The 15318-nt window shown below is 44.3% G+C and overlaps 1 protein-coding gene across 1 annotated transcript in view; it reads right to left on the reverse strand.

Moving 5' to 3' along the window:
• Positions 1-14879: 14879 nt before the first annotated feature.
• Positions 14880-15318, reverse strand: part of ADCY10 (adenylate cyclase 10) — a 96048-nt gene continuing 95609 nt past the window's right edge. Inside the window, exon 32 of the mRNA XM_068538359.1 lies at positions 14880-15041. Coding sequence (XP_068394460.1) covers positions 14880-15041 — 162 coding nt within the window. The remainder of the gene's footprint in view (positions 15042-15318) is intronic.

Consider the following 15318-nt stretch of genomic DNA (forward strand, 5'->3'; position numbering starts at 1 on the left):
CCAAAATGTATAAACAGCTCATACAGCTCAATATCAAAAAACAACCCAATCAAAAAATGGGCAGAAGACATAAATAGACATTTCTCCAAAGAAGACATACAGATGTCCAACAGGCACATGAAACGATGCTCCACATCGCTAATTATTAGAGAAATGCAAATCAAAACTAGAATGAGGTATAACCTCACACCAGTCAGAATGGCCATCACTAAAAAGCCTACAAGTAGGGCTTCCCTGGTGGCGCAGTGGTTGGGAATCCGCCTGCCAGTGCAGGGGACACAGGTTCGAGCCCTGGGCCAGGAAGATCCCACATGCCGTGGAGCAACTGAGCCCGTGCGCTGCAGCTACTGAGCCTGTGCTCTAGAGCCCACAAGCCACAACTACTGAGCCCACTCGCCACAGCCACTGAAGCCTGCGCGCCTAGAGCCCATGCTCTGCAACAAGAGAGGCCACCGCAGTGAGAGGCCCACACACCACAATGAAGAGTAGCCCCCGCTTACCGCAACTAAAGAAAGCCTGTGCACAGCAACGAAGACCCAATGCAGCCAAAAATAAATAAATAAAAAGATTAAAAAAAATAAAGCTATAATGCTATATTTAAAAAAAAAAGTCTACAAATAATGCTAGAGAGGAGAAAAGGGAACCCTCCTACACTATTGGTGGGAGTGTAAATTGGTGCAGCCACTATGCAGAACCGTATGGGTGGTCCTTAAAAACTAAAAATAGAGTTGCCATGTGATCTAGCAATCCCACTCCTGGGCATACATCTGTAAAAGATGAAAACTAATTTGAAAAGATACATGCACCTCCATGTTCACTGCAGCATTATTTCAGTAGCCAAGACATGGAAGCAACCTAAATGTCCATTGACAGATGAATGGATAAAGAAGATGTGGAACAAATATACAATGGAATATGACTCAGCCATAAAAAGGAATGCAACAACATGGATGGACCTAGAGATTATCATACTAAGTGAAATAAGTCAGAGAAAGACAAGTATCATATGATATCACTTATATGTGGAATCTAGAAATGATACAAATGAACTTATTTACAAAACAAATAGACTCAGACAGAAAACAAACTTATGGTTACCAAAGAGGAAAGGTGAAGAGAGGGATTAATTAGGAGTTTTGGATTAATATTATATATAAAATAGATAACAAAGACCTACTGTATAGCACAGGGAATTATATTCAATATCTTGTAACAACCAATAATGGAAAAGAATCTGAAAAAGAATATACACATCTATATAACTGAATCACTTTGCTTTATACCTGAAACTAAATACAACATTGTAAATTGACTATACTTCAATAAAAATAATTTTTTTTTAATTAAAAAAGAAAGACAAGGACTTCCCTGGTGGCACAGTGGTTAAGAATCCACCTGCCAATGCAGGGGACACAGGTTTGAGCCCTGGTCCAGGAAGATCCCAAATGCCGTGGAGCAACTAAGCCCATGCGCCACAACTACTGAGCCTGCGCTCTAGAGCCCACGAGCCACAACTACCGAGCCCTCATGCCGCAACTACTGAAGCCCCCACTCCTAGAGCCTGTGCTCCGCAACAAGAGAAGCCACCTCAATGAGAAGCCCACGCAACGCAACGAAGAGTAACCCCCACTTGCCACAACTAGAGAAAGCCCGCACGCAGCAACAAAGACCCAACACAGCCAAAAAATAAATAAAATTAAAATTAATTAATTAAAAAAAAAAGATAAATGTGATCCCTATCAAATTACCCATGACATTTTTCACAAAACTAGAACAAATAATCCGAAAATTTATATGGAACCATAGAAGTCCTAAAATTGCCAAAGCAATCCTGAGGAAAAAGAACAAAGCAGGAGGCATAACCTTCCCAGAGTTCAGACAATACTACAAAACTACAGTAATCAAAACAGTGTGGCACTGGCACAAAAACAGACATATGGATCAACGGAACAGAATAAAGAACCAAGAAATAAACCCACACACCTACGGTCAATTAACCTTCAACAAAGGAGGCAAGAATATACGATGGGAAACAGTCTCTTCAGCAAGTTGTGTTGGGAAAGTTGGACAGCTGCATGCAAATCAATGAAAGAACATACCACACACAAAAATAAACTCAAAATGGCTTAAAGACTTAAATATGACATGACACCATAAAACTCCTAGAACATAGGCAAAACATTCTGACATAAATCGTACCAATGTTTTCTTAAGTCAGTCTCCCAAGGCAATAGAAATAAAAGCAAAATGAAACAAATGGGACCTGATCAAACTTACAAGCCTTTGCACAGCAAAGGAAACCATAAACAAAACGAAAAGACAACCTATAGAATGGGAGAAAACATTTGCAAACTATGCAACTGACAAGAGCTTAATTTCCAAAAAAGAGCTCATAGAACTCAACAGCAACAAAAACAACCCATTCGAAAAATGGGCAGAAGACCTAAATAGACATTTCTACAAAGAAGATGTACAGATGGCCAATAGGTACCTGAAAAGATGCTCAATATCGCTAATTATTAGAGAAATACAAATCAAAACTACAATGAGATACCACCTCACACCAGTCAGAATGGCCATCATTAAAAAGTCTACAAATAACAAATGCTGGAGAGGGTGTGGAGAAAAGGGAACCCTCCTACACTGTTGGTGGGAATGTAAATTGGTGCAGCCACTATGGAGAAGAGTATGGAGGTTCCTCAAAAAACTAGAGTTGCCATATTATCCAGCAGTCCCACTCCTGGGCATATATTCGGACAAAACTATAATTCAAAAAGATACATGCACCCCTATGTTCATAGCAGCACTATTCACAATAGCCAAGACATGGAAACAACCTAAATGTCCATCGAGAGATGAATGGACAAAGAAGATGTGGTACAAATATACAATGGAATACTAATAAGTAATAAAATAATGCCATTTGCAGCAACATGGATGGACCTAGACATTATCATACTAATTGAAGTATGTCAGAAAGAGAAAGACAAATACCATGGTATCACTTATATGTGGAACCTAAAATATGACACAAATGAACTTATCTATGAAACAGAAACAGACTCACATATATAGAGAAGAGAAATTGTAGTTGCCTGTGGGAGTGTATGTCCTGTGAACCGCATCATGTGTGATGTGGCAGAAAAAGAACAGAGATACTTCGAACCCCAGCCCACAAGGGCAGCAGTAATGAAATCAGGTTCTCTTGGTTCCTCCCAAATTAGAATTAAGTATTGGGGAGTTTCCATCTTCTGCGGGGACTCTGACTTCCAAGCTGCACAAGAAACATACCAACCAAACACATACATATTTCTGAGGGTGACTACAGCCCCAAGGGAGCTGGCTTAGCATTTAAAAAGGCACCCGGGGTACTCTTTTGCCCCTTACAGCCATAGGCCCCCTTCTGACTCCTCTAGGTGATTACATTGCTAACCAGATTTCAGAACAAATGGCAGGGGAACAGTCTTGGCTACCAGGGGAGAAGGAGGATACCAGTTACAGGGGGAATTGACATCAGGTTTGCTCATTGGCTATGAGGGAAACCAGCAGAGGGGCAAGTCCCTCCTAGCCCTCAGGTTAAGACTGTCCTGGGCAGGTGTTTCCCTTTGATGATAAACTAGCAGGGTGGAGTTGTTCTGGCCTAAGGATTAGAACAATCACTAGCTTGGGGCAGGGGTTGGAGGGCAAGCACACGGGCAGTTACTGTTTAGGTTCCATGATTAAGGAGTCAGGTGAGTTAGGGCATAGGTAAGGCAGGGACTGGTTGAACAGGGGATGTACAGAGAGCAAGAGAGCAGCCATCTTGAGTGGCCTGATCATACACTCCACCCCTACATACACTGCTTGACCCTCACAATCTTGGCCCTCCCCTCTTCTGCGATATCCCTGGGGTCAGGTATGTAGAGGTGCCCTGCAACTAGATGCCACAAATACAATACAGACAACAGCAACTAAAGCAGATTAAGAGTAAGACACCTACTATGCTAAAGATACTAGTTCAAGTTCAATTATGTATAGATCAGAATGATTTCTCCATACCTCAATATGTGAACATTTCTTCTATCATTTTCCCCTTTGGATCGCAAATCTTTTGATGGAAAGCATTCATGGTCAAAATACAATGTTTGTCCCTCAGTGCCAGGGTGGTTGCTCCCTGCCCTGGGTCCATCATGTCCCTCACTGCTAGGCCTGCTTAGTTTGTGTGTGTGTGTGCCTGGTTACCTGTGTTGGGGGAGAACTAATCAGACAAGCTCAGAGGTATGTCAATGGAGAAACATTTTAGAGGCTATACACTTTATCAATTACACTGAACTGTTACACATTGTACATGTGCTTTTAGCCGTAGACTTAAAGCAGTGTCACACAGTAGTTGTACTCTGTGACAGCTTCACTAGTCAATTCTCCTTCTATCCTGAACATCGGGGCAACACTATAGTTAGAAGTAAAACACGTAACTTTCAGTGTTGATAGGGAGACAAACATTTGTTAAACAATTCAATTAAATTAGTAGAATGGGTCTTAATAGGCCTGGTCCAGATTTTTGTGTCAGTTGCCTACCACTGTTGTCATCTTTTTCTTGGTGTGGATTTCATTTGGAGTTAGCAGTCTTTTCTATAGACCAGTCCAATGTAGAGGCCCTTCTTAAGTGGGAAGTATGATTATAAGAGTTAATTTCCTTCAGTTCTATTGTGTACTTAAGAATGTCTGATAAGCGTCCTTTTGAGAAAGACTCTGTTAACCTGTTTTATCATTTGCACTCATAGGAAATATTCCCCCACTCTAGTTTGTAAGGTGAGACCTGCTATCACATCCATCATAAGTATCAATATATATTCTGGGATTGGAACTATGAACACTTCATATTTGGTGGGGGGGTAACTGCCCAGTTTGTAACATCAGTGATATCTTTTTGCTCTTACCATTCCACCCCCATACCCAGGGCTCTCTGTCATACAGAGAGGGGGCCACAGAGCCAGTTGACATTTCCTTATATTAATGTCCATTCAGCCCTGGTGTCCACCAGGGATAAGACAGTTTGTCTATTCTTTAGGGACCAATAAATGGTTAATTCTATATGAGGCCTCCGGTTCCCTGAAACCTGCATTACTGTGGCCCAGGATCTTTCCCTGAAACCTACATTACTGTGACCTGGGACCTCCTGGGGCCTTGGCTATACCCCTAATCTAGTGGCCTTGGGGGCTGACACATTCCTTCCACCTCCAATGGTAGGGCCTCTTCCTCTGGAGGAGTGGAAGGAGTGTCTTGGGTCTCTCTTATTTGGTAAACTGTTGTTCAGGCTTTAGCTTCTGCCATAGCTCCACTAACGTAGCATTGGGCTGCTTATCTATCTTGGTTATAGGGTTCCCCACCGCCACTAGGTCCTGCCACATCTGTCTTCTAGTTACTCGGCTGAGTCCCCGGAAGGAGCAAGGAGGAGCCTTACTTCCTTCTCCTGCGTCTTTGGGATTAGTGGTTCTGATCCCCAGGTGCCGTATCCTTTCCATTTCTCCCAACTCTGCTATTGTTTGCACCACCCAAGCAAGTGGGTGCCCTACGAAGGGACTCAGGATGCAAACTAGAGCCCCATACCATTGCCCAGGAGCAGACTGGAGGATTGTGTTCTTCATGCCTGCTGTAAATAACTCATTGTCTGGGCCCCGATAGTGCTGGGCATAGATGGCAGGTTTCATGCCTAGTTCTCTTAATACATCTTGTAGTTTTTCCATGGTTTGCCAACGGAGAAGAGGCGTAGGTACATCCCCTTCATTGGGCCAGGTGGCGCAGCAGGCGGCCATTACCCAAGAGAGCAAGGAAATCACTTTGCCCTCATTGATGGCCCCATATAAATGCTGCCAGAGGGCTGGGCGCCTAGTCACAGAGGCCGTCTTTGACATATCCTGGCCAGTGAACATAATGCCTTCCCCACCAACATCCCAGATATGCAGCAATCAAGCCACGACTGATTCCCTCCCCTTTTGTCTAAATTTGTCACCCAGTTCAACTAGTTCAGTCTGGGTGCAGTGTCTGAGGGTAGCCAGTTAGCCCCACTCTGGGGGAGGGAGTAGATCGCTATCTACACTCTGTGGTCTAAGCTGATATTTATATTTAGTGGTCATCACAGGGCCAGCCACTGGCCTCACTGAGACAGGGACTCCTATGACCTCATCCCAATCTTACTCATCAGTGCTCTCGTAGGGTCCCATACTTTGGGGTCCCAATTTGGACAGGCCATGACCATCCAGACTCTCTGTCACGGAAGCTGCCTCCCCTTTAGCTGGGCCACACAGCAGGCTAATGTCTCTAACGTCCCATCTTGTTCCCTCAATCTAGCCACTAATGTGTCTGTAGTTTCAGTTTGGGCCAGCCTAGTGTTTTCTCTCAAGTTTTAATTCCTCCTCTAGATGCCTAACCTCAGCCTTGGCCGATAGTTCACCACCCACGGCCTTTCTTAACACAGCAAGCAACGGCCAGCCCACAGCTGCAGCCACTGCCTTATTGTCTAACCTCTTTTCTCCCACTGTAATGGAGGCCAATAGCTCTGCCATAACCTTAGGGGTGTCTATGAGTTCTCCGTACTCTCTTGGCGGCCCCCATTTATCAAGAACAGCCGCCAGAGGGTCCCACATGCTAGCGCACAGCCATCCTGGGGTTTTCCTGGCAACTTTCCACTCCCCATCCTTATTTCCCGACGTCTCAGCACTCACGGGAGTTTCCTCGGCCTCCTGGTTGTCCAGACAATCGCTTGGGTGCACCTCACAGGCCTGCAAAGCTTGTAGTTGCCCAGCCACAAGACCAGAGAAAGAGCCCGGAGGCACCGACAGAGACGTCAGTGATTTATGGGAGCGGGGAGCTTACACGTCCGAAGCAAGGTCCTGGAGCGATACTGCACTGTGGAAGGCTGACAGCAGGCAGGATGAGGCAGCAGTCTTCTACCAGGGGGAGGGGGAAGCCACCAGTTACAGGGGGAATTGACATCAGGTTGGCTCATTGGTTACCAGGGGAAACAGGGAGGAGCAAGCCCCTCATAGCCTCCTGGGGCAGATGTTTCCCTTAGACGAACTATCTGGATGGAGCCGTTCTGGCCTAATTAGGACAATTACAAGCTGGGGGTGGGAGAGAGGAAGAGTAGGTGGGGGCCAAGCACATGGGCAGTTACCAATTAGGCTCTATGATTAAGAGGTAAGGTCAATTGCGTATAGATGAGGCAGGGACTGGGAGTAGGGGATGTGCAGAGGGCAAGAGAACAGCAATCTTGGGTGGCCTGATCATACAGCAGGTGCCCCCATACACGCTTTTCCTGTACATTCAAGATTTTTTATTACGAAGAATTTCAGATGTTGCAGGAAAGAAAGTGGGGCACAAGAGGATGGTCACATCCCAGGTCTCAGGCTAGTCCCTGGGACAGCCATCAAGTGTGGGTTCTTGACATTGTGCAGGAAAGAATTCAAGAGCGAGACATAGTAAAGTGAAAGAAGTTTTATTCAGGGAGATACACACTCCATAGACAGTGTGTGGGCCATCTCAGAAGGTGAGAGGTCCCAGGGTACAGGGGTGTCAGTTTTTATAGAGTTGGATAATTTCATAGGCTAATGAGTGGGAGGATTATTCCAACTATTTGGGGGAAGAGGTGGGGATTTCCAGGAACTGGACAACTGCCCACTTTTTGGCCTTTTATGGTTGGCCTTGGAACTGTCACAGCGCCTGTGGGTGGGTCATTTATCATATGCTGATGTATTACAATGAGCGTACACTGAGGCTCAAGGTCTAGTGGAAGTCAATTATCTGCCATTTTGGACCTAGTTGGTTCTGTGGTTCTAACCAGTTTATGTCATGTCCTCAATGGCTGTCATTCTTTTAAAGGTTGTGCCCTGCTCCCTTCCCGTCTCACAAACATACGCAAAAGAAGAAAGAATAGTAAAATCAACTTCCATATCCCCACCCTCCGTAATTACTTCATCTATCCCTTTTATCTTTTTCCTTTTTCTGAATTATTTTAAAACAAATCTCCAAATCGTATCAGTTCACCTCTACATCCTTTGGCGTGCATCTTTAAAAAATATGGACATTTTCTTACATAACCATAACGTCCTGTCACATTTGATGGAAACATTTTAAAAAACACGTTTAAACGAACAATTCCTTGATTTCATCTAATACCCCGTTCATACTCAAATTTCCCCTTGTCTCAAAAATGGCCTTTTTCCAAATGGTTTCTTCTAATCAGGATAGAGATATGGTTCCCCTAAAGATGTCTTGCCTGTTTTAAAAACAAAAATGGGACAATAGTGCTCGTCTGTTTGCTTTCTCCCCTTGACATTGTGTCTGAGAAGCGTCCGTGTGAGTACGGACAGATGTAGGCCATTATTATTAACACCTGCAGGGCCTTCTCTTGTACAGATGTGTAAACAGATAGGTTAGGTGGTCCCCAGAGAAAGAGAACCAGGAATGGCGTTCTTGACATAAGAGAAGCCTCTTTGGCCTAAGCCATTTTGTGATCTAAGCCTGGCCACAGTGCTTGCCCTTGAACAGGTCTCAGTAATTAATGATCTTTAGGGAACAGAGGAATGCAGGAACAGAGAAAAGGCAGTGAAACACTAGTGCAGTGATAAAGCAGTGATAAAGTCCTAGTTCCTCTTAGTTCCTTCCCCTACTTAATAATATACCTTTGAGTTCTGCAGGAACTAAGGCCCCCCACCCAGGTGGAGGGTGGGATGATGTTGACCTTCCTGACTTCAATCAGCTAAAGCTTGGACTCTGTCGACCTTTGCCCCAATTCTATGCTGAATTCTCCTCTGCTCAAGCCCCTTTATAAATATGCATGTATCCTTAGATTAAAACTTCCCCAATTTTGCTGTTCGGGGAGATACTGCTTTGAGAAAAATCCCCGGTATTCTCCTTACTTGCCACAAGTAATAATAAATCCTTTCTTCTCCTGAACTTTGGCTTGGTTGTATCTATTGGCTCTACACCCACCAAGAGGTGAACCCAGTTTCTGGGTAACAGATGTGTCATAAAGTTGTAAACCATTTCTGGATATTTAGGTTGTTTCCAGTTGTCTTGTTTTGGGACTTCCCTGGTGGTCCAGTGGTTAAGAGTCCACGCTTCCACTGCAGGGAGCATGGGTTTAATCCCTGGTTGGGGAATAAAGATCCCACGTGCTGCGCAGCCAAAAAAAAAAAAAAGTCCTACAACCAGGTGTTTTGTTTTGTCTATCACAAGTGGTACTGTAGCTGTTGTCTGTCCATATGAACTACTGAAGAAAAAAAAGCCAAATTCAAATCTCTTGCAGCCATGGAAAAGCAGCTCAGGATGAAAGACAAGTCCTCCTGCACCTGGAAATGGGACCTAAGTCTGAAGGCGATGATGGCGGCAATCAAGCTCCCCTCGCCTCCTCACATCCTGGCGAAAGGCTGCTCTCAAGTCGGACTGAGTCAGGTTGTAAGAAAAACAACTGGGGCGGGAGGCAGGAGGGAGTTCTAGAACCTCCAGGAGACCTGGCTGTGTTTACAAGAAGGAAGCACAAATCTTTCAAGCTCCGAGAGTCCCAGGGGAACAGCTGCTTCCAGCGTCTGTTTCCTCCCACAAACAGGATGTTAAACTATTGTCCCTTCTTGGCTCAGGGTTTGCGTTTAATTGTCCATCCGTTCCTTCACTGTGGGCTTTATGGATCTGGCCTTTCTTATTCCAGAATGTAAGGAAGGTCTGGGATTTTTTTTTTTTTAAATCTCCCAACATCTGGGAAGAGGAAGTTTGACAGGTTTAGTATTCTCACATTTGCTTTCAAACCCTGCCATCGAGTGCTGTGTGGCTAACACATTTGTGGTCACTTTGTCCTTTGGGGCATTAAGTAATTTCAGGCATGTGTACCTAATCACTGCTCTGCTGTGGGCACGGGGGACATGGCAAAGCTAAGGCCGGCTTGCTTAAGGTCTGAGGTTTCTCTTCCCCCAACAAGGACACCCTGGGGACTGAGTTTTGAATCTAGATTCAATCTAGGTTCTTTCTCTTGCTTTGAATAGAATTGGGTGGGTGGGGGGGGGGTGGCTTGTTGTTTTGTTTTGTTTTCTTAAATTACAGAGTCTCTTTCAACTAGACAAAAGAAACATAAAATCTAAACTTATTTTGTAGGGCATCTCTTAGAATGTACAATAGACCCAGAGGAATATGGATCATTTTGCAAAACCCAGCCATTGCTCTTGCTGGTCCAGCAGAACCCTAGGGGCTTTGTTTATAACCTGTCTGGGTGTTCCTACAAGCCATTCCTGAAGGAAGTGGGTCTGGCAGAGGGGGAAATGGCTCTGAAAAGCGTATTCAAGGATCTTGGTCCCAAAGAATGTAAAACTTCTGTGGAGCACAGGGGTGCTGGCAGCCAGCAAGTGCCACGCCGCTCTGTGTCCTTTAGCTGAGGCAGCTAAACTGAGCTCCCGGGTTAAAGGATAAGAACCAGCACCGTATCATTGGGAAGAAGCACACAATGCAGAGGGCACAGGGTGAATCCTCTGACACAGGACACCTCAAGACACGCCAGGCTCAGACAGGAGGCTAAGCTCATGATTCAATGTTGGCTAATTGAGGTTGAGCAAGAGAGAAAAAAGCCCAAGGGAGAAAAGTGAAATAAACTGAGGAGGAGAGCTAGCACTAGGATAGAAATAACTGGCCTCCTTCCATGACCTCTCTCAAAAATACCATAAGAGAAAGTGAAAGATTTGGGTTCATTGTAAATTTTCTGTCTGTTTCAATTAATTTCAAGCTTTTAGATTATGGCTCTTCCAGGGCCGCCCTTCAGGCCTCCTCCTCCCTGTGAGCCGGCCTGCATTAAAGTCATTGCAAAATGCAATCCCTTCCTGTGGAGGCAAAGGCCTGGTAAAGCAACCTCACCGCTGTATGACCTGGGCATTAGACTAACATCTGACCTATTACTAAGCACTAGTTTGGCATCCTGGAATCACATTAATTGGAGAAATACATATCGATAAGAGGTTTAGCCTAACTGGCCGGATACATTTTCTCCTATGTATTAATAATTCCTCTCTGATCCAAGCTGGTATTATTCTCTGACCAGCCCCTAGATAGTTAAGAAACATATCTATGGAAAAATTTCAAAGAGTCCAGATTCTTGCATCTTCCCATACATAAAAAAGCACTAATATCATTAACTTGAGATGTCTGTTCTTTGTGACTAGCAGTCATCTTTTTATGTTCAACTACATGTTGAACTACATGTTCAACTACAGGTTTTGGGTTCTTTTCCAGCAAAAAAAATTCATATATATCCTGGCTCCTCCTCTACTTCTGTGGAACAGTTTCTCAGACATCTGAGAGGCTGTCTCCTGCGATATCGTCCTCAGTAAGACACTGAATAAACTCAGCTCACAGCTCTTAGGTTGTCCGTGTTGTTTTTTAAATAGACATCTGTAACCGCTGTGCAGACCGTTTCTTACTCATCATTGTAACCCGAGTACAGAGTCTGGCTAGCAGAGTTGATGATAAGTAATTTTTATTGATTTCCCTGAAAGTCCATATAGTTTACTCATTCAATAAATACTAGGTTCCTACTTCTAAGAGTGCTTGTAAGAATTAACTTAAGATGATCAAATGAAAATGTGGTTAAATCACTAATTCACATTTCCTAAGCACTGACCATATATCCAGGCAATGAGCATAGTGCTGGAGATAGGGAATGAGGACAGAGCCTCTGCCCTCTAGGAACGCATAGACTTGGGGAAGAGAGTTTACAGGCTCATGAGAAGGAAGGAAGGAAAGAAAGGGAAAAGAAAGAAAGAAAGAAAGAAAGAAAGAAAGAAAGAAAGAAAGAAAGAAAGAAAGAAAGAAAGGAAGAAAGAAAGGAGAAAGAAAGAAAGAAAGGGAGAGAGAAAGAGAGAGAGGAAGAGAGAGAGGAAGGGAGGAAGGAAGAGAGAGAGGAAGGGAGGAAGGAAGAAAGAAAAGATAGGGCTTCACTTCTCCGTTACTCTCTGTTCCTGAAACCTTCATAAATTATCTGCCTTCTCCTAAAAAGAATTCTAGCCAGAATCCACCTTCTCAAGTGATGTTCCTGAGAACCTTATGCTGGAAGCTCCCTGTAGATAATGAGGGGCGCTACCGTGGAAGCTGACATGGTTCTAACTGTTCAGGGCTGAGGCTGTAGACGTGAAGACAAAAGCTTGGAGCTTGACCAGAAACTGTTCCTTGGGCCGTGGCCAGAGCAAAGAGCTGGTGCTGCCATCTGCTGGCCACGGAGGAGGTGGACCCACACCCAGCCTGTTGGTAGGAGGAGGGAATGGCTACCTGATGGGGAGGGATGGGAACCTGTCACAACCTGTTTAGTTTAGAGGTGAGGAAACTGACGAAAAGGTCACATAACTGGTTTGTGGTGTAGCTGGGGCCAGAAAGCAAGTTCAGGATTCCTGTAAAGCCTGATGCCTGCTCCTCTGGATTCAGACACGTGGAATGTAAAATCTCTAAATTGCAGTTTGGCCTTTTCCTACTTCTTCCTCTGTTTTCACTTTCTTTGATCAGTCCTTAGGGAATTACCTCACTGTACTTCTCGTAACAGGCTGCCCTCCCCCTGTCGACCTCCTCCAGTCTTTGCTTTGGCTTGGTCAGAGGCCAATCAAATAAAGTGAAAGAAGTTTTGAAAATCTTGGAGGATGAAGGATTGTGGGCACAAGCCAGCCCCCAGCTTCTCCCTGGAGGACTTCATCTGGGAGGTGCTGGTAATGTAAATGAGAGGTTCTGCCCCAGGAGGGGGCGTGTAGGGGGGGGGCTGGAAGGACGACACTTCACTTCCAGGACAGCACAGCCTCTGCAGAACAGACCCCCAGATACTTGGCCGAGGACATCTCCTATAAGCTCCATGTCAAGCACCTCTCTGCTATAGGCCAAGCGTTGCTCTCACTTTTCTCCTCATGTGCACCCACTCTCCCTTACACACTCACCTATCTTCTCCCACACTTGCCCTCCACCCTCACCTGGAAGGCACAGGGTAATCAAATGATTTCGTGTCAGAGGCAGTTCAGCTAAGTCTTCAGAGATGTCTGGGTTTTTGTGTGTGCTACTCTCTCCACCATGCTGTTTGCTGTGTACACACCTCTAGTATAATTACCGTGAAATATGGGCTAAGTGAGGTTGACTTGTGTGTCTGTTTCCTCTACGAGACCTATGAGTTTACCAAGGTCAAGGATTGTGTCTTTTATGTCTTTGTGTCTTAACCTCTGGAACTTAATCAATGCCTGATGCATGGTGATCAGTCAAAAAAAAATGTTAGTTGGATGAGTAAATAAGTGAATGATTAAGATGAATGTTATATAAAATAATGAAGGCGATTAGAAAGCAAGGAATTTTTATGTAGCACATGGGACAAGTGTGCAACTTTCAGGATGACACCTTTGAAGGGGACAATATTTATGCAAAGTTCAATATTTGATGCATTTGTTTAAAATCAGTCATCTGTCTAATACTAATTTTTTGCTTGTATGGCACAGTGTAATTTTTCAATTCCTTTTTACAACTTTATTATCTTACTTGATACCCACACCCAGCGCTGAAATAGGGAGGTTAGGTGATGAGCCCCCAGGAATATGCTTGTGGCAGAGCTCATGTTAGAACCTAATGCTCTGATCTCCTAGCCAGCTGTCCTTACCGTCATGTCAGGGCCCAGACCCCTGTGACTAACCTCCTGGTACCAACTGGGATTATCCAACCTCCTTAGTAGAACTCAGTTATATTACCAGGAGGAAAAACACAGCTTTGCCTTTTGCAGAAGGACAATGAAATACAGGCCTATGAAAGAACGCACCCACACGGGGCACTGCCTGTGGAAATCACTAGGAGAATTTGAGGTGTACGTTAAAGTCGGACACATCGATGTCCATCAGAAGAACCTCTTTCCAGGATCAAAAGGTGACTAGAGTCAACAAAATAGAAATCCTGGGGCACTTGCTTGAGGAGGCCACCTGGGTCTGTGAAATGAGTGAACACGAGGGAGCTGCAGCAACACAGAGAGGGGCTGAATCTACACGTGTTCCACATGGACCATCAGAGGCACCAAGTGCCTATAAGAACTGTTCTGTCTGCCAACAAAGAGAGACAGTGACCACAGATGGCTCTAGGGCAGCTTCTCCAACATCTGGGAAGTTAAGTTGAATGCTATGACTTTGCTAAATATAGAAATATATCAACTCTAAGCATGTAAAAGACACATCAAAATTGCTAATCTTTCCATTTAAAAATTTATTTCCAGGAGTTCCCTGGTGGCCTAGTGTTTAGGATTCTGGGCTTTCACTGTGGTGGCCTGGGTTCAATCCCTGGCCGGGGAACTGAGATCCCACAAGCCGTGCAGCCAAAAAAAAAAAAAAAAGTATTTCCACAGATATTTGGTGCATGTGGTTAGAGGGGCTTTGGAGGCTGCAGTCACACACAACAAAGAGGTGTCTTTTCAAATCTTGCCCTTACAGACCATGAGGAGAATTTGCTATTTGTAATCCTGGGCTATATACAAAAGATTAAACAACTGGACATTTAAAAATAACCATTTTCAGTTTAATAGATTAACTAGAAGTGTATCTGTTGCAACATGTACCATTTTCATATTAAAATTTTTTGATCTGCTACAATTTTGCATGGGCTGAAAATAAACAGGTCAAGCTAAAACAACATGAAAGGCAAAGGGAATTTGTGTGAAGCTGGGAGAAAGGAAAGCATGACACTACCGACCCTTTCTAACCCTCCAGACAGAGGAGAAACCAACAGGTCTGGTTCTGTGTCTGGAACAGAAGGGAATATGCAGGAGCCTGGATGGTGCTGCCTATAAAGAAAGGTTAATAATGGATGATCACAAGAGAATGAGTCTTACTAAAATCTTTGTTCTCTTTCATGAAGTGTTAGAAAGGATTGTCCAGGATATTAGCTCTCATCAGGAATTTGTTTTTTTGAATATCCTGCATGTTTACCTTGCCTGATACAACTTTTTCCCATGGTGGGAGACTCAAGAGCGTCTGAAGCCACTGGTCTTCTGTTAACTCAGAGCTTGAGAACCACCATTCCTGAGAGGAGACAAAGAGAACACAGAATTCATCAGTGCTCCTCAGCTTGTGTGGTCAAGAGTGGGGTAATCCCCAAACGGTCAAATGTCCCTGAGCTTTTAAATCCAGGCGAACCCACAGGCAAACAATGAATTTTGCAGCCCAAACTAGGATACTGACACAGGACTCTCTTTAAATAAACATGTAGAAGTGTACATTCATTCACTTATTCAACAAATACCGAGTGTAAGGCGCTACGCTAGGGACCCAGTGGCTTTTGCATTCTAAGAGTTCACAT

This window comes from Eschrichtius robustus, chromosome 3 (genome assembly GCF_028021215.1).
Source record: "Eschrichtius robustus isolate mEscRob2 chromosome 3, mEscRob2.pri, whole genome shotgun sequence".
Lineage (NCBI taxonomy): Eukaryota > Metazoa > Chordata > Mammalia > Artiodactyla > Eschrichtiidae > Eschrichtius > Eschrichtius robustus.